The sequence below is a fragment of the Crocodylus siamensis genome, chromosome 3, assembly GCF_052110815.1.
Source record: "Crocodylus siamensis isolate JL-2025a chromosome 3, ASM5211081v1, whole genome shotgun sequence".
Taxonomy (NCBI): domain Eukaryota; kingdom Metazoa; phylum Chordata; order Crocodylia; family Crocodylidae; genus Crocodylus; species Crocodylus siamensis.
In genome coordinates, this window is record NC_143397.1 from 87132253 (window position 1) to 87159046 (window position 26794).

Below are 26794 nucleotides of genomic sequence, written 5' to 3' on the forward strand. Positions count from 1 at the left end.
AAGAACTGTTCCACATATTTGGAACCTTTCTTTTGGTAGTGTCTAGTTACTACATGTAGGTAGAGTTGTGTTGTGCATACTTTGTGTTTATATGTAAATAATTAAGGCTTTATTGTTACTTGGTTGGTTGTGGGCACCATTATGGAAGAATATGTGGCAGTCTGAAGATTAAGAACTACATTTTAAGCTTGGTGCTTCTTGCATTTTCAACTTTCCTGTCAGTGATATGTCATCTACCTTGTATGTCTTCTGGGAAAGAGATTTTCCTCTAGGTTCTCAATTTGTAATATATTGATTTTATGTGCAAAAAAGGAGAGGTAGGAAAGCAGTGGTGATGCATAGGAGGTGCATGGCAGTGCACATGCACCCCCTAAACTGGCTGGAGAGGGCATACTGTGTGTGTGGTGCACTCCCAGAGTGGGCACTGGAAGTTGTTCTGTCTGGCTGGGGCAGCCACTGTGTATAGCAAGACTGCTGCTCTGGCTAGACAGCTGCACTCTGATATGCTCTGCACACATTGTGGGTCCTAGACTGGCTAGAGCTAGCTGCTGGATCAGGTATGCTGGGGGAGGAGGTGGCAGGATGGTATGGGAGGGGTCTGTGGGCTAAATCTGGCCATAAAACCTTCACCTCCCCCCCACCCCCCAGTCATAGGCCCTTTTTGGATCTGATCAGATCCAGGGGCAGCCCTGGGGCTGGATGGCAGCCCACAGGCCATATGTTCCTGCCAGTGTTGCCTGCAGGCCAACACTAAGAATAAACACCGTAAATAAACATTGTGCTATTGTTGTTCCTGTCATTGTCTTCAGCTACAGATTGCATGAAGATCTTGTGTGTTATAAATATAAGGGGGGAAAAAGTCTGAATAGATTTGGACAAATGTGAACTCAATAGAGATGCATTATGCAAATATTTTGTAAGTTGTGATGAGCCCCCCCCTTCTGGAATGTTTTTCAGTAGCTAAGAGGAGATGAGAGACAACCAAGTCTACTACCTTTTCCACTGCCTGAGATCCTCTCTCTGTCTCTCAGATACTTAGATCTGTAATTCAAGGACAGTTTCAATGGCAGGTTCATCTTCATTCAGCCAGGTTGGATTCAGACAACAGGACTTTTTTGGGCCACATTTCGATATGGCAGCAGTGGGGTGAGCAGTGGCAAGGATTAATACATTACATATGCATTGCCAACAAAGCTCCATGCTTCAGATTTTGGCAGCAGGCCCTGCCCCTGAATTCCAGCTCTGCAGGCCACACACCATGACTCTGCAGGCTAGATTCAACCTTTGGGCCATAAGTTTGACACTCCTGCCTTTAAATTTTAGAAACTGAATTTTCTCACATTCAAAGAATGTTAAAAAAATCTTAAATTGTTCTGTTACTTGCATTATTTTAATTAATTATGGAAGTAGTTCACTGATCATATATTTTTTTAAATGTCAGTTTTCCTAATAGTTTTTAAACGCTATATTTTATTTCTTTTTCTGACCAGGGTACAAGATGGTTTTTTTGACAGCCCTTTCATTAGTCCTTAGCCTCCTGCCACTGCTTTGGAATGAGCAGCTATTGGTTCCTAGAGCAGCAGGAGAGAGGGGAGGAAATGGAGCTGGAGAAAAGCTGCTGCCAGGTCTGGGCTAGAGAAGTCCTGGGGCAGGAGGAAACAGGCAGGTACTTGTCAAAGATCAAAGTCTTTGATTTCAGATGCCGATGGCAAAAGGTCAGATGACAGAAGGTCAGAAGCTAACACAACAAACTCTGTGGTTGTAATTTATGCCTCTGTATTAACAGTGTTGCATATACACACCCCTATCTGTGCCTCATTTCAAATCACTTGAGTTCCCACACTAGAGAGAGAGAGACTGGCCTTGACAGTTCAGCACGAGAGATATCGGCACCCATAGTGACCAGATAAAAATGAAACGACTTTAGTAAAGTTGTAAAATTAAATATACTATGCGTGCCATCCTGTAACTAAACAGAACCAGTACCACCCAAGTAAAAATAACCCCCCTTTTTTATGAAACCTGAGCAAACAAAGAAAGCACAAGTGCCAACTCATTAATTATTTATAATTAGTGTATAGTAATTGGTCACCTGTGAAAAGTATAACTTTGAAAGAACTTCCGCCCAAACCAGAGAACAGAGGAAAGAGAGAGCAGGGAACGGAGAACTGCGTATACACTCAAGGAAAACAGATTGTGCACAACGAATGTTATCTCTTCCGCCTACATTATCTTTTTGGCGCACCCCCGTCTCGTCTTACCGGTCCGTTTATCTATCTTTGACGTTATCTTTCTTATCAAGAGCTCTTAGTAAGCTGCAGACTGCAACGGCTTATATGATCGCTCGGAAGCAACTGTCTTACCCACCCTGTAAATGCTGGGTAACATGATATCTGCATGCTGTAACTAAATCAATCAGCTCCACTGCCTACGCTCTAGCCATCAGAAGCGTAAGTAAGGTAAATCTTTTGTGAAACCATCACGCTGTGTTTAAATCATACTGACTCCTGCTCACCGTTATCACCCACCTACCCGGTCATAAATCCCCCTCCTTGCGCCAAGCTGGTCGTGCCGACCCAGGCTCGCAGGTCAAGGGTGCACCGGCGTTATGGGGCGCGACAGTACAGAGTCTCCAAACCCAGCACCAACCTTTCTCAGATCCCTTCTCTATAGAACCCTGTCCCTGCTATTACTGCTACAGAGCTGATCCATAGATGAAGGCCTCAGTGAGTAGGGTTGGTCCATGTTCTCAGCCCACCAGCTCTTCTTCTTACACAGCACTGGTATCCAACAGTGAAAACTGTGGGAACAAAATAAATTCAGGTTGATCCAGAGTGCCTCCTGCAGGTGCCAGAATCCCATGACTCAAATAAATTTGCAAGAGTTGGCAATACTGCATATGTAAATAATAGAATATTTTCTAATGGTTACAGCTTGGGACTTGTCTGTCAAAGTCTGCCTTTTATTGGCATCCTTACTGACCTTGGGTCCTCTGGGCCCCTTTTATACACTATTGTAAAATGGAAATAATATTTATGTAAGTAAGGGAGATGCGAGCCTTGATGTTTGAGTTGGTTTGATGCTGATTTGAATGTGCTCTGGGAACACATACTTTAATAACTTAAGAATAAAAATGAAACTACATAGAATTAGACCACGTTGTCCTTATTGTTTAAACATCTGTTTGGAATTTTGTGAATCATTAAAACGTTTATACCATGCAGGTTCAAATAGCCAACAGCCAGATTGAACAATACACTTTGTAGAGATGTTTTGGGTGCTACTGTTGTATTATAATTTAAAATTAGTTGAAACATCATTTGGTCTTGAAGCAGTTTTAGACTAATGGAATTGGGGTGAATTTTATTTGCTAAATGTAACTTAAACAGTGACTACCAAAACAATTGATTCTTTTATAATTTACCCTAATTCAGTTGATGAATCTTTCAGACCATTATAAGAAAAAAAATGCACAAAACTCATATTTTTACATTGTAATTATTCATTTTAGTGTAAGGATAAATGGATAGATACGGAATTACATTCAGCTGTATTAAATCTAATACTTGTTGGATCAGTATCATGACCATTATCTAGTTGTACTGATCTGGTTTTATCTTGAAAACACAAGAAAGTTTTTACATAATGATGATAAACATTTATTGCTTTAATTTTTTTGACGTAAGTCTGGAAAGAAATGAGAGAAGCAGAATAAATGTGTGGTAAACTTTGCCCTAGGGAGGAGTAGTTCTTTATGTCTAAAATTGCTTTTGGAAACATGTTTTTATTATGGCTAATCAACTTTTTTAGATAAACTAACACTAATAGGATATAAATTTTACAATTATAGTACCAGTAAATTTGGAAACACTGCTCTATTTTAGAATTTAACTTTTTATTAATTATAAAAAATAATGTTTAGTGGGAGGGTTAAGCTCATGCAAAGAATTAAAAAAAACAAAACTGGGCTAGACCATCCCTCTCATGATGTGGTATACATGCTTGTTGGAGCTAATTGATTTTAGTTTTTGGTGCAACAAGAAAATATCCCCAATCAAGATACCTGTTTGGTTTAATAATTGATGACAGAGTCAGGGATCACTTATACTGAAGTAGCTAAATAATATGGCTCTATATCTTCACACTATTTTTGATCTGGAATTTTTTTAATGATTGCTTCAGCAGCAAGGCTTTCAATAGTTAAATATTTTTAAAATAAAAGTAAGGCCTTGACTAGGAGTGGAAAATGGGAGTTCTCCCTTGGGACCTGTTAGTCAAAGTCAAACTGGAAGTGTGATGATAATTTTTTTTAAAATAGCCCCTTGCCAGAGTTTTTTCTTCACAGGTACCTGCTAGTGTCCAAGTTTGTTTTTTTTCAGTGATACAGTGGAGAAGTCACATGTGAGCATGCAGTGTTCTCTTTGTCAGCACCTTTAAATGTCTTCCATGTTTCTCTCCTCTGAGGGAGGGAGTCCTGCTTATCTGTCACTTATCTCCCATTGTACTTTGTTGTAGAGGCCTGTGCGTCACAGGAATTACAGTTTCTTCTGAGTTAAGAGGGAAGGGGCTTAATCCTTAGGCACCTGAAGGCTTTAGTCCTAAGCACTGGGCACTGTCCTCGGTTCCCTCTAAATCTGTAAACTGTCACCATAGAACCATTTCTCCTCTAAGATATTTCCTTTTGTCCCACAACTCTGTTGCAGCTGCACTTTTGGGAGAGATTAGCATCACCCAAAGCAGCGTTTCCCAATCGGTGTGCTGCAGTATTTTGGGTTGGAGCCATGCCCCCAACCTGGCTGGAACCACGCCCTCTGCCTGCTGCTGCTGCGGGCAGCCAGACAGATGCGGGGCATGGCTCCAGCCAGTGATACAGACGCTGCTTACCACCTGATTCCTCTCTCTCTCCCCCCAGCTCCGCAGTGTTTGGCCACTCACTACCCCCCTCGCGCCCTGCTCGGCCAGTATGCCATGGGTTGGGGGAGGCCATGCAAGTGTGTCGCAGTGAAAAGGGTTGGGAAACGTTGACCCAGAGGATTCTGTCCATCATGTTAAGGGAGCTGGTATCTGATTTACCATATTTCATTACAGTATTATATTTACCCTAACAGATGTCAAACCCAGAATTGTAGAAAATTGTGAGAACTGAATCTGAATGTGTGTGTTTTGGAGGGTTTTTTTGTAAAGAGAACTATGGCCTGTTAATTGTTGGCATGCTAATTGGATACAAACACATTTAAAGATGGAAGAGAGAAGAGGAGTGAGAGCAGGAGGGTGTGCACTAGTACCCTCTTAAGCCAAAAAAGAGCAACAAGTAAGCCTATTACACAAAAAAGTAAAATGATTCCCTGGGTGGGCTGCCAGAAATATGCTCAGCTGCTTTTATGGCTGCTTAAAACGCAAATTTTTTTGATTAAAAGGGGAATGTAAAAAATTGCAAACAAATCAAGGGCAAGATAAAAGTCTGAAAGTAGAGGGAATAAGAATTGATTTTTTTCACTCCAAGCACAAGGAAACAAGATGGGAGAAGAGACAGTGAGGTGAGGGTCCCACTGTCCCTGCCATTTACAGTCATGCCATGTTTATGATTGTTTGAGCATCTGTTAAGCATTAAAATCTTATGTCCTGCAATGTAGAGAAAAACATAACAAGACATCATAGAGACACTTTAGGTGCTACTAGTACACTTTAATTCAAGACTGGTTTGGTAAGACTTGATTCTCATTCAGTCTCTAGGCAATTACTGAGCTAACTGAACTGTGGTGATTTTTCCTCTTTTAATATAATCTAGAGGCCCCATCAAGACTAGCAAACTTTATTTTTTACCTCAGGCATAATATGGATACCTCTGTTTTAAGGGGAGGTTACCATGTCTTTAAAAACGTTCATTTGAGGGTCATGGATTTTTTTGATTAAAAAAAGAAGGAAAAAAAAAGGAAAGACAGCTTTCAAAGCCTTATAGCATGTAAGCGCCATGTAAACTACATCTGTCAGTTCTGTTTAGAAAGATATATTTGAAAAACCTGTTCTAACACTAGAAACTTTTCAGGTTAGAAAGAGAGTACTTTTCTACAAACAAGCAACTAAACGAAGAGATCAAGGAAAAGAAGAAAGTAATTACAGACCTCTCTGTGAGACTTCAGGATAATGAAAGACATTGCCAAGAATTACAGGAAGATCTTGCAATGGTAAGAGAGAAGTCCTATGACATTAATTTCATTGGAACAAAAGGTGATAATGACTATGTAAAAAAACCCAAAAAACTGAAGAAGGATGTGCATATAGTAAGAGTTGACCTATGATGCATTCAAATGCTCTGCCACAGTTTGGTTCTTCAGTTCTGGCCAAGTTATTTTGCTTCAATGCCTTAGTTTTACCCTTGGTAAAACATCCTTAACTTGCAGAGTGTTAGAAGAAACTATTTTCAAAATGTATCTTAAATGGTTTCATTCATTGTATTGTTTTGCTTGTTATGCAATCACTTTATTTTAAAGAGGTTATTAATTATGAATAGCAAATGGATTATCATAAACTTTGTAAAAAAGGAGGGACAGTGCAATTGATGGATCATAGCTTTGGTTCCCTTTCTCTTCCCCATCCTCATTCCTGTTCCCCTTTCTACTCAATTTTCACTTACACACCTCCGCTGTGACTTATTTCTCTGAAATATTTATGATAACTTCTTGTACTTTCAGATATATACTTCATTTAGTTTTGGAAGTCTTAGACTTCTTATTTGGGTAGTACTTCTAAGTTCTCTTTATTTGTCGTGTCAAGTCATCTCCTTGTTGTTTTTACTGATGCAAAATTTGGCATGTGGAAGCATAGATCTCTACTGGGTTATTTTCTGTAACTTTTCTTTTGCTGTCCAGCCAACGCTGGTTCTAGGTCTAGGCTAAACATGTGTCCATCTAAACTGCTGTACAGCGTGGGGGGACCAAAGATCTACAGTCTGGCAAACCTCTCTTCCTTTTGCTTTGGGGGAAGGGTGCGTATGTGAGTGTATGCAGAAGTACATCTATACTTGGACATTTGAAGCTGGCTGGGAGGGTTTTCCTGTTTTCAGACTGCTGGTCAACAGGCCACTTTTTGCAAGGCTGGTAGGGAGGTAAGTGTCATCTTTTCCCTGCTGCTGATAGATGTCACGCTAGTCAGTAAACAAAAGCTTGGGCCTGCATCAAAAGAATCTTTTGGCTTTTTGCAGATATCTACTAGCTTATCAAAGAAAAGGTTTGAGGGATGACTTGATTGCAGCATATCTCTGTGAAGAAAATGCTAATTTCATGGACATTAGGGCTGGAAGGGTCCTCCAGAAGATCATCGAGTCCAGCCCACTGCCCTAGGGGGAGGAAGTCAGCTGGGGTCATAGGATCACAGCAAGATAAACATCCAATTTTCTCTTGAAGCCATTCAGAGTAGGTGCTTGAACCACCACCGATGCCAAGGCTGTTCCAGACCTTGGGGGCTCGGACAGTAAAGAAATTCTTCCTTATGTCCAGCCTGAAATGGTCTTGCAGGAGTTTATAACCATTAGACCTTGTCATCTCTTGGGGTGCTCTGCTAAACAAACGTTCCCCCAGATCCTGGTAGACACCCTTTACAAATTTATAGGTGGCCATCAGATCGCCCTTGAGCCTGCGTTTATCCAGGCTGAAGAGTCCCATAGCTCTCAGCCTGTCATCATAAGGTCTGTTTTCCTGACCTCTGATCATGTGCATGGCTCTGCTCTGTACTCTTTCAAGCTTCTCCACATCCTTTTTGAATTGTGGAGCCCAAAACTGGACGCAGTACTCCAGCTGCGGCCTCACCAAAGCTGAGTACAGTGGGAGAATGAGGTCTCGAGATTTGCTTGAGAAGCATCTATGGATGCAAGCCAGTGTTTTGCTCACTTTACTAGCTGCAGCATCACATTGCAGGCTCATGTTCATTTTGTGGTCAATGATGACCCCCAAGTCCCTTTCAACCGTAGTGCTAGCCAGCGTAGCCTTGCTGAGCCAATAAGGATGTTGTTATGCTCTTCAGTTTAAGAAGGGTATAGCAGTATTCAGCTACTGGATCTTAAACTTGTCAAATTCAAACAAGGGGGAAGATGCAATTTTTAAGAGTGAAATGTCCTTTGGGGGGGTGGAGGTCACGGTAAATTTTTCATCTTTTTGACCACTTTAACGTTAAGATTGAGCATTTTGTTTTGAAAAGTTGAATGCTCAAGATTTAATTTGGAGGAGGCCTTTGGCCTGTGTTATACAGAAGATGCTGATACCAAAAAGTGTTCTATTTTAGTCTCTATTTTAGTCTTATCTGGGTAAGATAAGTAAAAAGTGATCTGATCAAAAGCATTACATACCTCTATATGCTCATGATGGAGTTGGGCCCAATTTGATTACTTTTTACTCTTTCAACCTCCTTGTTTATACACATGTAAGCTTGTTGCCATCTAACTAGTTCCAGAATTTGTTGCTTCTGGCAGCTGAAGGCATGCCACCAGATTCTGCACTGGCTGCAATTTCTGGATAGTTATCAAGGGTAACCCCATGTGTATTGCAGTAGTCTAGCCTCATGGTTACGAAGATGCAGATGACAGTGGCCAGATCTGAATCTGAAAGAAGGTGTTACATGATCACACCAGTTGGAATTGGTGAAAGGCACTCTTAGCCACTGGTGCAGCAGGGGATCCAGGAGCACTCCAAGGCTATGAAGCTGAATGATAAAACATAGCGGGTGCTTGGTCTAGACTGCTGCAGTCTTGTCAGGTCTCTGAGCGTGTTACTTTAAATTTTAGCTTGGATGGAGAGTGAGATGAATGATTGAGACCTGTTAATTACAGTCATACATTGAAAGCTTTACTGGGACATGCTTAGGTACTAACTTAAGCTCTAACTAAAACAGTAATTATAATAGTTATATAGTCTTGGAGTCGAGAGAAGTTAGGTCAGCTGGCCAAGCATTGCCCTTTCCTTGGGGATTCACAATGGTTGATGTTGCTCAGCGGAGTCTTGAGTGATCTGATTCCTTGTGACTATACTTTTTTTTTTTCTGGTTACACATTGTTAGTCAGATATGCCATTTCATATTTAGTTAAACTAACTCTGCATCCAATCAGTGGCCATTTCCTTGTTTCCTTTAGGTTGCAAAATGCCAACTCTGACTGGCAACCCACTACTTGCTTAACTTGCACTATCATGACATTACTTTGGCCAAGCAGGATTTTCTGGGCCTACAAGAGTAGCCCTTGGAGCTGGCCCAGGCTTGGCTTCTAGAGCAAGGGGGCAGCTCAAGCTTCTTCCCACTCTGAGACTCCAGTCTTCCAGTCTCACCATCCCTGGTTGTCTATGGCTTTGACTCAAGGACAGGCATCCAATTCTGCTCCTCAGAGAGGGGCTTCATCTCCTCTTGAAGTTACCTGGTGCAACCCACAGTTCCAAGCACAGCAGCCCAACAGTCAGTCTCTTCAGTAAAGGAATTTACTGGGGCAAAGGCCGGCCAGCCAAAGGTTCTCTGTCCCCTCCAAAGGTGTTATGTAGTTCCCGTGTCCACAGTCTAGCCCACACAGCCCTAAACATCCCTTTCTAGTCTTTCCAGTTCAGGACATCTTTACTTCCCTTAGTCCCCAGACTCTTCTGGCCAGGAGCTGCCAAGCTGCTTGTTTCTAGCCTGGTCTACCATTGTCATGTTTGTCTCCTCTGGACCCCTCTTAGCTCCACTTATTTTCTTTTTCCATTTTAATGCTAGGCACTCCAAAATGTCATTTTTTTCAGACTCTGATAATCTCATTTTATGGCTTCACAGTATGGTACTATAATATAGAGGTTTTGTTTTAAAACATTTTGGGAAATATTCATAGAATTATAAGGCTATAAGGGACCCTGAAGAATCATTGGGTCCAGCCCCCTGCATGAGCAGGAAAGACATCTGGGGGTCAGGTGACCCCAGCCAGGTGGCCGTCCAGTCTTCTCTTGGAGACTTCTAGGGTAGATGATTGCACTACCTCTCGGGGGGAGCTTGTTCCATAGTCTGGACACTCTAGTTGTGAAGTAGTTTTTCCTAATGTTCAGCCTGAAACTATCTTTTAGGATTTTGTGGCTGTTGTTTCTAGTTTTCCCCCAGGGCACCCTGGTGAATGGTTTTTCACTGCACCTCTGACATAGCGGTAAGCTGCAATCAGGTCTCCTCTCAGCCTTCTTTTCTTTAGGCTGAAGAGTCCGAGATCCCTCAGCCTCTCCTCATATGGCTTGCCATGCAAGTCCCTGATCATAGGGGTGGCCTTTCTCTGGACCCTCTTGAGCTTTAGCACGTTCTTGTTGAAGTGCGGCACCCAGAATTGGACACAATACTTCAGCTGGGGCCGCACCAATGTTGAGTAAAGCGGGAGAATCACTTCTTTGGTTTTACTGCAGATGCATTGATTGACACATGCCAGAGTTTTATTGGCCCTAGTGGCTACTGCATTGCCTTGCCGGCTTATATTCATACTGAGGTCTATTATTATCCCCAGATTCCTTTCATTTGTAGTGCTGGTCAGGTTAGCGATGCCCGTCCTCTAAGTGTGTTGGGGGTTCTTCCTTCCCAGATGCAGCACTTTGTGTTTTTCTACATTGAACCTCATCTGGTTCCGTTCTGCCCAACATGCCAGCCTGTCTAGGTCTGCTTGTATCTGCAGCCTATCTGCGAGTGTGTCTGCACAACCTCATATCTTGGTGTCATCTGTGAACTTGGTCAATGGGCATTTCACCCCCTCATCCAGGTCATTAATGAAGATGTTGAACAGCCCTGGGTCAAGTTCTGACCCCTGGGGTATGCCGCTGCCCACATCTTGCCAGGATGACACCAGTCCATTCATTTGGACTCTTTGCGTCCTGCGGTCCTTGGTCTGTCAGGGCATTCTCTACTAGTGACCTAAGCTTATTAACATTTACGTTTTTGGAAGTCTAAGACTTTGAGCTTGGTATCTGTTTTGTTAGCCTTGTGATGGGCTGTGAACGTAATGATTTCATGGTCATTATTGCCTAGGCTGCCTCTCTGTTTAAGTTGGTCACCAGGTCATCTGCTTTGGCCAGGACAAGGTCAAGAAGTGCATTGCCTTTAGTTGGCCTGTGCAGTTTCTGAGTCATAAAAGCTCTTTGGTGCTGGTCAGGATAATCTTTTCCAAGACCTTCTTCAAGATAGAGGTCAGGCTGATGGGCCTGTAGTTTGCTGGATCTACTTTCCTCCCTTTTTTGAAGATTGCCACGACATTGGCCTTCTTCAGATCTTTGGGCACGTCACCAAAGCACCAGGAATTCTCAAAGATGCATGCCAGGGGCTGAGCTATGATGCTAGCCAGCTCTTTAAGTACCCTTGGGTGTAAACCATCAGGGCCGGCTGACTTTAAGGTATCCAGCCTGTTAAGGTGTTCCTTCACAAGGTCAGCTTCAATGGAGGGCAAGGAATCTCCCTGACCCAGGCATCCCTGACCCACAATGGACAGAGGTGTCCCATGGGACTGGTGGAAAAACTGATGCAAAGTACCCATTTAACAAATTTGCTTTTTCATGGGCATCATTTGTCAGTTGTCCCATTTGATTTAGCAGGGGTCCATTGTTGCCCTTGCTTTTCCTCCGGCTCCCCACATATCTAAAAAAGGACTTCTTATTGTCCTTGATATTTGTAGTTAGCTAGAGTTCCATCGCAGCCTTGGCTTTCTTGGTTTGCTCTCTGCAGGTCCGGACCAGAGCAGAGTATTCCTCCTTGGCAGTGGGTCCAGTCCTCTGTCCTTTGTTGGTCTTCCTTTTAAGATGCAGGAGGTCCGCCAGTTCCCTGGAGAGCCAAGGGGGCTGCTGTGCCCTTTTGCTGCCTTTCCTCCGAGGCGGGATGGACTTAGCTTGCGCAACCAGGATTGCTCCCTTGAGGAGCATCCACGCCTCCTGAACTCACCTCCCCTTTGGGTTGTGGCCCTTTAGGGCCTCAATGACAAGCGTCTTTCGTTTGTCAAAGTCAGCTTTCCTGAAGTCGAGAACTTCTGTATTACTGACTGACTTGCCAGCTTTACAGCAGATGGTGAAGGTAATCAGTTCATGATCACTGTCACCCAGCTTCCCTTCGATTGTTAGGTCACTGATTAGGTCATCCCCGGTTGCTAGTACAAGGTCGAGCAGCGCTTTACCTCTGGTTGGCCCTTAGACTTCCTGAATCAGATAGAGGTCATCCACGCATGAGAGAAAGCTTTGTGACCACTCGGATTTGGCTGAGCGCTACTCCCACTAGATGTCTGGGTAGTTAAAGTCTCCCATGACAACCATGCACTGGCAGCACGTGGCCTCAGCCAATTCCCTGGTAAACTTCTGGGCAAGGTCTTGACCCTGGGTAGGGGATCTGTAGTAGACTCCCACCATAGTATCCCTCGTGCTGTGTTCCCTACGGATTTTAACCCAGAGGGTCTCAAGTCGTCCACCATGGGTGCCAATGTCAGCTTGCAGGGATGCGTAGCTTTCCTTGACATAGAGAGCTACACACCTGCCCCTTTTGTCCACTCGATCCCTCCTGTACAGGGTATAGTTGTCTATACTTGTGGCCCAGTCATGGGTGGAGTCCCACCAGGTCTCTGTTATTCCTATGACATCATAGTTATTTGTGTTTAGCAGGAGGACAATTTCCTCCTGTTTATTCCCTAAGCTCCTGACATTTGTGTGTAGGCACGCAAGTGTCCACTTGGGGCCCCTTGCCTTGCCTACAGATTGTTCCAGGGCTGGGGCAGGGATGGGTTCCCTTAAATGCCTTGGCCTGCTGGCTTTGCAAGGGTTGCTCAGTGGGCGAGCAGTGGCAGTAGCCCCCCCCATCCCTTGGTGGGCTTAGTTTAAAGCCTGGTGGAGCAGGTCAGCCAGTCTGGCTGAAAAGAGCCTCCTCCCCAGTGGAGAGAGGTGGAGACTGTCCCTTCCCAGCAGCTCACTGCCTGTCTCACCGAAGATACTACAGGCCACCTTGATTAGGTGGCCTGTACTATATACCTAGTCAGGTCTCTCTTGCTATGCCTCTCCCAGAGCTTGATCCAGAGGGTTTCAAGCTGTTCTTTTCTGAGGCTGATATTGGCCTGTAGGGAGGTGTACTGAGCCTTCACATAGAGGGCAACACCCCCACCTTTCTTTCCTACCTGATCTGTTCTGTGAAGAACATAGCCCTTTATGGCTATGCACCATTCGTGAGAGGAGTCCCACCAGATCTCTGTGATCCCTACTAGATCATAGTGCCCAGTGGAAAGCAGGAGGGCTAGTTCCTCCTGCTTCTTCCCCATGCTTCTGGCATTGGTGTACAGGCACCTAAGTCCTTCTACTGAGGTCACTGCCCTCCTGTTGTGTTGAAGGGGAGCTTTTTTTCTGCCCGCATAAGAGTGGCTTGCTTGGTTTCATTGTCAGTGGTACTTTTCTGTATATTGGTCTCTGGGTAGGCTCCAGGTAGTTTCCCCATCCCCCTGCAATCTTAGTTTAAAGCCCTATCTAAGAGATTGTCTATCCTGGCCAAGCAAAGGGACTTACCTTTCCACATGAGGTGGATGCCATCTCTCCTCAGGAGTCCTCTGTCTTTGAAGTGGGCTCCATAGTTGTGGAAGCTGAAGCCTTCTTGGTGGTACCACCATCAGAGAAGCTGGTTCACCTCATCAGTGCATTCTTGCCTCCTTCAACCATGGCCTGCAACAGAGAGCACAGAGTAAAAAACTACCTGAGCTCCCGATCCTTTAAGCCTAGCTCCCAGAGGCTTGCAGTCACTCATGACGTGATCTGGATTGCTCCTGTCCTTGTCATTTGTTCTCACGTGGATAAGGAGCATGGGATGGTAATGTGTGGGCTGGACAAGACTAGGGACCCTCTCTGACATCATAGATACATGTCCCAGGGAGACAGCAGACCTCCTGTGCTGTGGAATCTGGAAGGCAGATGTCTCCCTCCATTCCTCTCAGCAGGGAGTCATCTAGTATGATTACCTGACATCGTCTTCTCTGGTTGCTCTGTTGCCTCGCAGCCTGTCTGGTGGTAGCTGTGGGTGCGGCCTCTGTTTCTGCACTGTCCGTTGCTGCATTCACTCCCAGTGATGCCAGGGCCCCAAAATGATTCCACACCTGCACTGGAGGAGTTGTGCTAGCAGTGTGGGGTCTAATTCTGCATTGTCTAGAACTAGAGGTGACTGTCTTCCATCCGTCCATGCCAGGTCCCTCTTGTGTTGCCATCCTGCCATTTGAGTGATCCTGCAAAGAGTGGAAGTACCCGTCAATCTCATCCTCAGTGGCTCTGATCCCACGCAGCTGTCAAAGATCAAAGTCTTTGATTTCAGGTGCCGATGGCAAAAGGTCAGATGACAAAAGGTCAGAAGCTAACACAACAAACTCTGTGGTTGTAATTTATGCCTCTGTATTAACAGTGCTGCATATACACACCCCTGTCTGTGCCTCATTTCAAATTACTTGAGTTCTCATACAAAAGAGAGAAACTGACCTTGACGGCCCAGCACAAAAGGTAAAGTACCTATAGTAACGAGATTAGCTGACTTTAGTAAAGTTGTAAAATTAAATATACTATGCGCGCCATCCTGTAACCAAACAGAACCAGTACCACCCAAGTAAAAATAACTCTCCTTTTTTTTATGAAACTTGAGCAAACAAAGAGAGCACAAGTGCCAACTCATTAATTATTTATGATTAGTGTATAGTAATTGGTCACCTGCGGAAAGTATAACTTTGAAAGAACTTCCGCCCAAAGCAGAGAATGGAGAACTGTGTATACACTCAAGAAGAACAGATTGTGCACAACGAATGTTATCTCTTCTGCCTACGTATTTTTTTTATTTTATTTTTTTGGCGTACCCCCGTCTCGTCTTACTGGTCTGTTTATCTCTCTATCTTTGGCGTTATCTTTCTTATCAAGAGCTCTTAGTAATCTGTAGACTGCAACGGCTTATATGAATCGCTCGGAAGCAACTGTCTTACCCACCCTGTAAATGCTGGGTAACATGATATCTGCATGCTGTAACTAAATCAATCAGCTCCTCTGCCTACGCTGCAGCACTTCAGAAGCATAAGTAAAATAAATCTTTTGTGAAACCATCACTCTGTGTTTAAATCATACTGACTCCTGCTCACCGTTATCACCCACCTGCCTGGTCATAAATCCCCCTCCTTGCGCCAAGCCGGTCATGCCGATCCAGGCTCGCAGGTTAAGGGTGCACTGGCGTTAGGGGCGCGACAGCAGCCTGCTAACCTCTGCCTGGAGTTCCCTCACCTGCAAGGTTCCCTCTAAGGTGCACGTGTGCACAGCCATGCACAGCTAAAAACGTGGCTGTGCACAGCCTTTTCAAGGCCGTGCACCAGGAGAGGCTGGGTTGGGAGCTTAGCACGGGCTCTACCGGCTCCAGGGAAGTGCTCTGCTCCCTCGCATCAGGGCTGGGGAGTGGAGCACTTCCCCGGAGCCGGCGGAGCCTGCGCCAGCCACCCGTGCCAGCTTCCATTCCTGCCTTGCCTCACCTCAGGGAGGAGCCGCTGCCTGCCCCAGTGAGACTCCACCAGTTCTGGGACACTGCTGTGCTCCCCCCGCATCACCTTGGGGAGCGAGGAGGCACATGGCATCAGGGTCGGGGAGTGGAGCAGTGTCCTGGAGCTGGCGGAGCCTCACTGGGGCAGGTAGCGGCTCCTCCCCGAGGTGAGGCAAGGCAGGGATGGAGGCTGAGGTGGGGGCCTGGTGCGGGCTCCACTGGCTCTGGGGAAGTGGTCCACTCTCTGGCCCTGATGTGGGGGAGCGGAACACTTCCCCAGAGCTGGCAGAGCCCACGCCAGGCTCCAGCTCCAGCCCCTGGCCCCTTGTCCGAGCCGCTGGCTCCTGGCTTCCAGCTCCAGCCCCTAGCTCCAGCCTCTGGCCTCCAGCATCCAGCTCTGGCTCCAGCCCTTGGCCCCAGCCCCTGGCCCCTCAGCCCCCTTTGGTAAGTGTTCCATGCCAGACCAAGGCAGTGTGCTCATAGACCGCTGCTCCTTAGAGGGAACATTGCTCACCTGCCCCTTCAGGGTCTCAATCTGGGCACACATGGGACAGGTGAGGGGACTTCTGGCCATCCCACTGCTCCAGAGGACCCACCAGGCAGCCCCTGCAGGCAGGGGGCCCAGGTGCTGCTAACCCACCCAAAGGCTCCATGTGGGTGGAGGCCTCAGAGGAGCTATGGGCGGGAGGTAGCATCGGGGCAGGATCCCCGGCTATACTCTTGAGTCACCACCCCTATTAAGACTCCCTCACGTGCACTCACTTGAAGACTCTGTCTGAAGCCACCGACTTTGATGCGTGGAGTCTTAGGTCCCTCCTGCTCTGCCCCCTGTGCAAACTCCTGCACAAACTCTGGTGTGCCCCTGAAAAGCATGCATGTTTGCAGGGCTCAGGAGTGAGGCTCCCACCCGATGCAGCTACATAGGGACAGGAGGAGAGGAAAACCCCTTCTCGATTCCCTAGAGCTGGCCTGGCTGGCCCGGCTCCTCCTCCCTCTTCCCCCCTTGCCCTGCCCAGTTTACCTTCATTCAGCTGTCAGTTCCTTGCTCACTGCTCTGCTTGGTGTGGTTGTGGAGATCTGAGGACTTACATGTGCTGACACACGTGTGCCACCTTCAGCATCTGAGTCCGACTGGTGGGGATTTGAATCTCCCGTTTTTTTAACGGCTTCTCAGCTGCTCTGTGTAGGTGTGGCTAGCACTGTACCTGTGCAGAAGAGTCTGCCATCAGCCCCTCCCCCAAGGGAACTTTGCCCCTGGAGCTTCCCTCACTGTGGGATCCCCGGTAAGTAGTCCCCTCTCCCCCTAAGGGCCTGTTGCCCTCCCTGGTTACCCCTCACCTGTGCCCACTCCCAGGCAAACTCTGGCAGGCTCTTGAAGAGCGCGCCTGTTTGAAGGGCCTGTTCATGCGGCTCGGGAGCAAAGCTCCTACCCAGTGCAGCTAAATAGGGATGGGAGGGGAGGGAAACCCCTTCCCAATTTCCTACAGCTGGCCCAGGTGGCCCAGCTCCTCCTCCTCCCTCTTCCCCCTTGCCCTGCCTGGCTTACCTAGATTCAGCTGTTGGCTCCTTGCTCGCTGTCCCACTCGGTGTGGTCAGGGGAGCCGAGGGCTCACATGTGCCCAACTTAAAAATATTATCAGATTTTAAGCTGCTTTAAAGACAGACAAAGTTTTCTGGAGCAGCAGACTTGTGTTGGGACAGGCTTTGGAATGTGTTATATTGAAAAGATCATTTTTTTTAATGGCTCAACTGTGTCTAAAATAGTCGTTATGCTGCTTTTAATTTTAAAGTTCAGAATGTTGCAAAATGGCCCCATCTGTATTATTGGCTTGACAAAAAAGTAGAAGCTAGAATAGTGTTTAAAGTTAGTATATTTCAATTTCTGGCACCTACTTTTAGTGTTTAAAGAAAGTTCAAACTGAACTTTTATTTTACTGAAATTTCAGGAATCCATCCGTTACTTAAAAAAAAAAAAGAAAGAGAAAGAGAGAAGTAGTAGTCATTTAGAATTAATTCTCTCGAAGTTTGTATTAAATAATTTTGCATTCATATAGATGTGTTAGTATTTCAGATTCCTCACCAAAATGTTTCTATTATTATAAATCAATAGATCACGATTAACGTATTTTAATCATATTAATATATAGTGTACAGAATTTAGAAAGTCTGCAGGAATGGTTAACTTTTTCTAGGCTATAAATAACTATAACTATAAGTAGATTATGTACGAGTGATGTCACATGAATTGATGAGTAGAGTATATAACACCCTGAGCTGTGTTTGGAAAAATATAAAATGCCTTACAAATTTTAAGGAGCAGATTCTGTTCTCAGTAATTTTTGGCATTAATCCAGAGTAGATTATTTATTTTGGTCTGTGCAGGATATGTTTAAGATTTTATTTTGTTTTATAAACTTCAGGAGGATTTTTCATGGCTATTTAGAAGCATGATTGCCTAATTCTTGGTTTTTATTTTTTATATTTTTAATTTTAATACAACTTCAGAGTAGAGTTAGCTCAACAAATAGGAAGTTGTATAATTTAGTCCTTGGGTTAGGAAGGCCTCCTCTACTCAGGATAGCAGTTTAAACATTTTTAGGTTGTGTTAGAAATGAGGTTAAATGATATCATGAGTAGAGACAACCTTCATAGCTTGCATAAGAGTTTTTCTCTGAATTGAAATCCTTATAGACCAGAAATGTTTCAAACAGGTCATGGTTAAATTTTCAAAGTTAAGCACTTAAATTGCATCTAAAATTATTAGATATGCAGATGGTTATTTATTTAGGTAAAACTTGTGTGTGTTAATATGAGAGTTGTATCAGTAATTTGTACATGTGCAAAGTTTTTTCTGTGAAACTTAAATAGCCACCCTTTAAACACTTTGGTTAAACTCATTTTACTGTCCATATTTCTTTCATCAAAAGGTTCTTCCACAGATCTCCTTGGCTAAGTAATGGACTAGAATTGCTCTCTGATGAACATTTAAGCCACTTAGAGGAGTTTTATTTTAATAGGTTAACCCTAACAAGTTAATTTTATAAATGTATGGTTATTGTATTGCTTTCTTATTTAGAATGCGAGATTCTCTGAAAAGCCTGAACTCTTGTTGAACTTCAGTGGGATTTGCCCATTCCTTTTGAAATCCCAGGGGCTTGAAAAGAAATCAAAGTAGAGCTAGGTATTTATCAATCAGATAATTGTAGAGACAGAGGAAAAAGCATTACATCTAAAAAGACCTTTACTGAATAAACATGTCCACTGAAAAATGCACATGAAACTTTCCTTTGGAAGGAAATCTTGTTTTTATTTGCTGTTAAGAAGTGATTTAGGAGCAGTTATGCAATCATTGATGTACATGCGTTGTTTTGTTTACCATGCTTAACATATTTGACTTCAGAAAAAAACTGGATGCTAACGTAGGCTACAAACAGCCTATCAGCAGTTTTGTGAGACTGCTGTCTTAGCCTAGGGACGGATATTCAAAAAGCCTGAATTGATTCAGTCTTTTCAGGTTAGTCTAACCTGGCTAGGCTAAATCAGTTTTGTGACCAGATAGACATCCCAGGAATGCAGGCACATGCCCGCAGTGGCTCTGGCTAGAAGCTGGGGAGGAGGGTGGGGGCACTAGAGCAGCCTTCCCTTCCTTCCACAGCATGGAGCTGAGGGATATGTGGCTAGACTCCTGCAGGAGCACTGTTTAGCCCAACAAAGAGTTGATAATAGTGTTTATCACCCAATTAAGAAAACAACAGAGGGACAATCCCAGCTACTTGTTGATTCTGTCTGTTGATTCAGCACCCACCATAGTCAGCATGTAGTCTGCTAGCTAATACACAGACACCTCCTCAGCAAAGCAGAGGGGAGTGGGGAATTCCTGCTTAGCAAGGAGTGGTAAGGGGAGGGTAGAAGCATCCCTCAGTCTGTGCCAGAGTTGTAGCCAGGGAGCAGAGGGGAGGGGCCAGCTCTGCTGTGGAGCAGAGAGCCCCACCCACCCCAGAGAGCATGCCAGGATGCTGGGGGACTCTGATTTAACTTAAACCAGGAAGGCATCTGGGACAGACATTGCATAAACCGGTTTGAGCCAAGTCAGTTAAGTCTGATACTGCATTCAACCAGGTTTATCTCAAACTGGTTTTAGCCATTTTTAAACTGGTTTATATGCACTGAACATCTGTTCTATTACAGGTTTAAACCAGTTTCTGATCACTTAAACCGGTTTATGTGTAATGTTTGTCCCTAGCCTGTAGGCTGCTTTGGGACAGGAGGGAGGTTCCTCAGCCTGTCCTTAAATGAAAACACTGTCTTTATATGGGCTGGTGACCCTGCTGCCTTCCAAGCTGGCTTTGCCTCAGAAGGGGTCCTCATCAATCCTTTCAGTAAAAGCTTGTAGCCCTTCAAAGCTTGTGGCCCTTCACAGCACAGCAGGAAAGGCCTTTTTGCTCTGGATCCTTCCTGGTAACGAGCTTCTTGTGTCTGTCTGCTACATGTAGACTGCTGTTTCCACCTAGCTTGAGCTGCCCTGCTCTTTCTTTGAATTTTTAATTGTGTACTAGCCCAAAGCCGGGCTTTGACTACAGGGCTGGCTAAAGGGCCAGACTGTGCTGTTACACAGATGTTGCATTTGTCACAGAACCAGTTGTATTGTATTATTATGGATATATCATTTTAAATATAAATATGTTTGTTTTGGAGTATAAAAGTCACAGGATTGGTGTGTATACACATCACCTTTCCAATCGGTGTTTAGTGAGTGGCTGAATGCACTGCTGCTTTTCTGCCATCAAGTCAATGATGCGAGTCTGGGACAACTGTTCAGATGCACTTTCTTGTGTCCCAGGACATTTTCAGTACTTCTTATCCCATGAGGCTTTTTAGGGTTTGTCCAGAGCAAGAGACATGGACATCTTGATAATTGCACTTTGTTATGGAAGAAAATGGTTTCTCAAATGACAGATGTGGCTGATGTTGGTTTGTAGCCATGGCAGGAGCATTCTGTATGCATTCATTGCTTAAGTAGAACTAGTGTAAAACGCTGAAAATTCAAAGGACTTGATTTCTTTAATGGAACTAGTGATGGATTGTTGCCAGAATTTCATGTCAGTACTTTAAGAAAATACCTGGGTGATTGATAGAAAGTTGTTCTATGTAAATCAGAGTGCCCCAATGTTGATAGATTGTTGGAATTCCGATATTTCAGTGGAACAATTTACATTTTTTTAAATGAAAAGATTAAAACTTTTGTTTGCTTTTTCCTCTCAGTTATTATGGCTATATCATTTTAAATGTAATTATGTTTGTTTTTATTTATTTCCCTAATAATTTGGTTCTTTTTAATCATAGGAAAAGGTCCCCAGGCAGGTTCTCTTCTGCAGTCATTTTCTCAGTTCTTTCCGGGTTAGTTGTCATTGCAACAATCTTAGCAAGAACAGAAGGTGTGATCTGGGGATGATATGTATGTGGTATATAAACTAGTACAAGAATGATAAAAATATGGATTTTTCTATTTTATCACCATTTGGTGGCTTACTTATTTGTATGTATGAACGGGGAAGAAAACTGGGGGAAAAAGCTTCTTATTAAAAATTAAAAGCCCCTAGTGGCTTTTTTGACATACTATATTTTAAGACGCATTTATTCAGAATGAAGGTTTCTTCTATAGTTTTTCAGCAACAGTGGGGAATGTTTGGATAGGGGAGAAGCAGACCACAAAATAAGTATCCTGTTATATTTATATAATTAGGTTTTTTTAGAATGCCACTTGCTTCTGAAGCTTACTTTTTCGGTCTTCATCCACATGCAGTAGATATAATTAGCTTGCAAGCTAAAATGATATAAGCATAAAAACCCAGTCAGTCACTGGTACAATTGACAAATGTAAAATCAGATAAGTAGTGAGTGAGTTAGGAAGAAAAATTTTAGCCAAAGTTAAGTTAAACAAACCTGGATGTAGAAGTCCTTGATGTTTACCCAGTGGGTGACAGCCATGCTAAAAAATATAATTATAGGGCCAGATCCACAAGTGGTGTACCATTCTATAGACATCAGTGGAACTCTGCTGGTTTATACCAGCTGAGGATCTATCTTTCATTACTGTAGTCACGTGGTCCATATATTGTAGTCTTTGCAACCATGGTTTGCTCAAGCTGGACACATGCTTTAATAAAGCAACTTATGTAAGAGCTCCATGTGGTAATGATACTCATTTGGGGAAAAAAAAATCATTTCAGCAATAGGTGAACTTTGTGCCGAAAATCATGAGAGTTCTCTGGATGAGGGGTAGGCAGAATATGGTCTGGGAGCTGTATTCAGCCTGTCAAGGGATTTTATCTGGCCTGTGGTGGGTCCCTTGGCCGTATCCAGCTCAGGTGTAGGTGCTGCCCAGGCTGTTATATGTGCAGTCTGTCCCACCACCCCTAGGCGCACAGTGGGACTGGGACAGTGTAGCAGTGAGATTCCATTTCCCAGGAGCCCTGGCGGTGGTGACTCCTTCCAACTGCTGCCCTTGCTGGACCCAGCCCCGCTGCTTGGGTGCTCCAGCCCATCCGACCTATGCCCACTGCTGGGGGCAGGACCGATATGGGCAGGGCATGGGGCTGGGTGGATGGGATGGAGCAGCAGGTGGGTAGGGAGTGGTTTCTGGGAATGGAATGGACAGGTGGGGCTGGGATCACAGGGTGGGTTTGTGGAGCAATGATAGTGTGGGACCAGAGCCCAGGGCAGAGCCGTGATCTGCTGCCTGCACATCCCTGCAAACTTTATCGTTCTTCCAACTATGAAGTTAGTTCAGTAAATGATATTATCAAGCATAATCTCTGAACTGGCACGGCTACAAGACCACTCCTATAATATAAAGCGTAAACAGCTTCATAATATATTTGAGAAGGAGTAGGATTTTTCAATCCAGAAGTACTATAAAATAAGTTATTTCTTGGGGTTTGTCAACCTGAACTGCAGTGAATGATGGATCTTGTTTGCCAGCCACTCCTATATACTTTCAAACAAAACGTTTAACATTAAATAACCAGTTGATTTTTGGGAGTCATTTTGCAATAGAACAAAGGTTAACCAGGGAATCTTTGAAATAGAATGGCTGACAACACTTTAAGGGAAGTGGCTTCCTTTTGTAATGTCCCTCAATCTCAGACTCTGAAGAACCCTGAGAATTTGACAGAATGGGATGCAGTAGGACTCTTTTCCATAATATTTTGAGGCAAAATGGCTCAGATGAGAATGGAATGCTTCGTGTGTGGGTTAGATGTATAGGCTAGGTCCAGATGTTTGGGGGAGATTAAAAGTGGCCACACGATCTAACCTAGTTTGCCCAGGTGCAGATCTAACACTTAGCTCTCTAGTTAGGGCAATACAAGTGAGAAATGTATATAAGTTTGGGAAGGTCAGATTGGTCTCAAAATGGCTGACCTGTTCCAAGTTAGCTGTACCTCAGAGAGAGTCTAATTTATTCAGGTCCATTGAGACCAGTCTAACTGAATTTCTGCATGGTTTGCAGCACAAGCCCAGCTGCTGGACCCAGCCCCAGGGCCACTTTATTTACCCTCCCCTGGTACCGAGTTACTTTTAGCCCTTCAGCCCCTTGTCCCACTCCTAGATGGACTTCTCTGCTCCCCCGTGGACCAGCCAGCCCCCACCCTGAGCCTGCCAACACCTCCATCTGATAATGTGCTCCTGGTGCCAGTTTTACTGGTGTTCACCAGGGCCAGGAGTTGAGGAAGTAAATTGAGTGGGGGGAAGGACAGGCAGAATGGGGGCGTTGTTTGTCTGCACCTGGAAGGAGTTTGAGGCTAAAAAGAGGCCCTCATCTGGGAGGTAGCCCCCCCATCCCATCAATACCACCTGAGTCCCCAGACCCCCTGATCTGCCTGCCCCTCCCCCCACCCTGACTTAGTTCAGTCAGGATCCTTCTGGGCCCTGGGACCAGTGGATTGCCTTGGAAGTGGTTTGTGAGACTGGGGACAGTCTGATGGTATCAGGGGTGTGGGCTGGAGGGTTGGGGGGTGGCAGGACTAGAGACCCTCTCCTATTTCCCCTGATCTTCCCCCACCCCAAATCTTTCTGGTCCCCACCAATGCCCCCTGAAGTCCCTGCTTGCCCCCTTGATCCCTCCAAGGCCCCCTGCTACCCCTCTGCCCCTGTCCCAACTTAAATTGAATGGCCATTTTTAACTTAATTTAATCTTACCCTGAATGCTTGTAAAAACCCATACAGTAAAACCAAGTGATAATGCAAGGATTTGTATAGGCTTTTACTGCCATTTTTCCCACTTAGAGCTGATGTAATGGAAACATGAAGGAACATGAAGGTGTATGTTTACACATTGTGTGTGCTAGAAAGTATTTTTATGATGAATATTCATGGGTTTTTGTAAGTGAGTTCTGAATAATCCAGTTACGTAGCACCTCTGCGCAGGGAGCGTAGAAGGGCTGCAGATGATATTTAAGTTTAAGGATTGAAAAGGTGATCTGAATCTGTCAGATCAGTTGACTTGTGCCCTACACAGCTACTACCAAGTCTCTCCAAACTCTTGCCCTATAACATGAAGTATCTGAAGTAGTTTTGTTGCATTTAAGATATTTTGTACTTCAGAAGCAAATGGGAAGACCGGCCCAACAGCTATTGCTTCTTTCTTTCCACAGGCTCAGCAATGTGTTAGTTTACATTTAGAATGGTGTCTTTTTCAGTGGAGGAGCTAAAAGTTTATTTTCAGAATATATCTGAATTAAAAGCATTTTACTAGTGTATGTCTGGAACCTACAAAAATACTTGGGGCCATCAGTTTGCCAGGTATATGTACAGTCTGGCCTCTAGTTTAGGGCATTGCTCATTATCATTAAATATCTTTCATTAGGAGCTGAGAAACACTTTGGTATATTCAGTGCTGTGGAGATTCACATCTATTCATGACTTCTATTTTGTAGCCTTTGATTTTTCCCTCCTTAACTTTGCAATGGTGAAGGCAAGGGAATGAAAACCAAAGTTAAAAACCAAGGAAGCCAAATTGTTTGTGGCTCAAATGTAGAATTGCTGGCTGGTCTAAGGAATTTCCTTTTGATCTTTACTGCAGTTGAGAAATAGAGACTGAAGTTGGGACGGAAATTGTAAACACAGTCAGCAAACATGAGTGCCAAAAGGTGGTAAATGCTGAAAATCATTTGCAAAGATCAAATCAACTAGAATGTGCCAATTAAAGCATGGCCAGATAATAAAACAAAACATAACTTTGAAGGGAGGGTTAAAAATCCTTATATGTTTGGCTTGTTTCAGTAAGACTCTTCTATGGGAAGAGATTTTGCCAGCTAGTTTTAGTATGACCTTCCCTGTCCTGGAGTGGCTTACATATGAAATAAGTGCTTTCTTTTCATGTGATATTGACCATATTGTTCTATCTTCCTTTTCATAATAGGCATGAAGTAAGCTTCTTTTAAAAATATGAATATGTTAGAATTCTGCAAATGCAAGTTCATGTACATTAGAATTTTAGTGGTGGTGGAAATTCTTTATGAAGTATAGTACAAACTCTCACACAGGGAAACCCGTGTAAATGCTACAGGGGAGCCAACATTGAAACACATATGAATAATGTATTAGTAGATATACAGTATATATAATTAAAATTGAAACAGTAAAGCAAATTTATAAAATATTTAAACTCGATAGTGGAAAATACAGCAGAGAATTACATGCATTACTTGTCCTCTGGTTTGCCAGTGATATGCTATCTGCAGAAAAGTGAGCTTTTTGAGAGAGATGTTTCCCACATTGGAAAACTGCTAGGATCTTTGGATATGCAGTCCAGCATAATGGTGTATTGGCCTCTGGGTAATAGAAAGTATAGGGCTGAATATAGGGACATTTTTCTTAAGGTAAAAAAGATAAGCCTTTTTTTGTTAAGACCAAATAGGAAGGAAAATTATTTTAGTCACACTTTGTAACTTGGAATGGGAGATTAGTTAATGAGTAACTGGAAAGAATCAGAAATTAAAAATATGGAACTTCTGTCTTCTTACTCCTTATAATTTGAAGTTTAAAGTATAAAAATATTTCCTTTTTTAGCTAATGCTTTTCTGCAAGTGGACAATAAATTTCTGTAATTGTAGATTGTTTGGGTATTTGAGAAAGACCATGTCTGTATATGCATTTGGACTGTGCCCTATGGTTCTTAACTGTTGTAACCCAGGTGGCAGCCCAGTAGTTGCCACCTCTGCCCAAACATCAGGGATGGTGTGGTGAGAGTGGAGCAGGGCTTCCGTCCAGCACCCATTTACTTTCCAGCCAGCCCCTGATCCCCACAGATCAGCCCATGGTCCCAAAAAGGTCTAACACTTAACTGTTTAAACTATTTACACTTTATTTACAAAACAAGAATAATAGTAAAGGTTATTTACAAGTGAACTTAAATGGCAAAACAAACCAGAGTGCATTAGTCAGCCCTTGACTCAAGAACCACAGGCAGGGTAAATGGCAGCTTTCAGCCACTGCTGAGATGCTACAGCAAGGAAGCGGGTGCTCACTTCCAGCAGCTCCAACAGGCTTCCCAGTAAGTGATGGACTGCAATAGTGTAAGGTCTTCTGGTCTGCAGCAATCAAACTGGATCCAACCCCCCAGAGAGGCTGAAGGGCAACCCTCCATGGCAAGCAAAAAGGCAACCAACAAACAACAGAGTAGGCTCCTGCAGCAACCAGCATGACCCAAGCACAAAGCTCAGGGACTCCATCCGATGACAATCAGCTGCAGAATAATGGACAGGACTGAGTCCCCTCTGGGGCAGTCAGTGGCAGAGGGTCAGCAGTACAGGCAACTCCCAGGGGTTGCTGCTCTAAACTCCTCCTGCTCCAGTTGACTGGCCGGGTGCCCCACATGCCTTGCGGCTTGCTAGTCCCGCTCTGAGCGTCAGCCTGCGCCCCAGTCTCCCGGGGACCCTTGTCCTGGTGCTCTGCTGCTCCTCAGGATCCCAGTGCCTTGCCTTGTCCCACTTCCTCAGGGAACGTAAGGGGTTTCCTCAACTCACCGGCCCAGCTCCCTGCTCCAGATAAGGGTGCCGCCTATGCCCCTGGCTGCTGCTGCTTCTCCGCAGTGGAGTGGGGGGCCGACTGCCACCCCTAGCCTCCGGGATGCCTGACACATCCAGCATGCTGTGATGGGGCCTTGGGGCACCAGCTCTCTGCCGCCAGCCCGCTCGCGGATCCCTTTCTGCTGCAGGGCTGGAGGCATGGCCGACTGCCTCTGCCTTGTTTTCTCAGGACCTTGGAGGCTCTTCAGAGGGGTCTGTCTGCTGGGTCAGCTCAC

The 26794-nt window shown here is 44.5% G+C and overlaps 1 protein-coding gene across 6 annotated transcripts in view; it reads left to right on the plus strand.

Moving 5' to 3' along the window:
• Nucleotides 1–26794, plus strand: part of CCDC171 (coiled-coil domain containing 171) — a 432482-nt gene that overhangs the window by 86288 nt on the left and 319400 nt on the right. For all 6 annotated transcript variants that reach the window (XM_090038740.1, XM_090038741.1, XM_090038744.1 and 3 more), the window contains one exon: nt 6047–6185. In XM_090038740.1, the coding sequence (XP_089894866.1) occupies nt 6047–6185 (139 nt within the window). The remainder of the gene's footprint in view (nt 1–6046; nt 6186–26794) is intronic.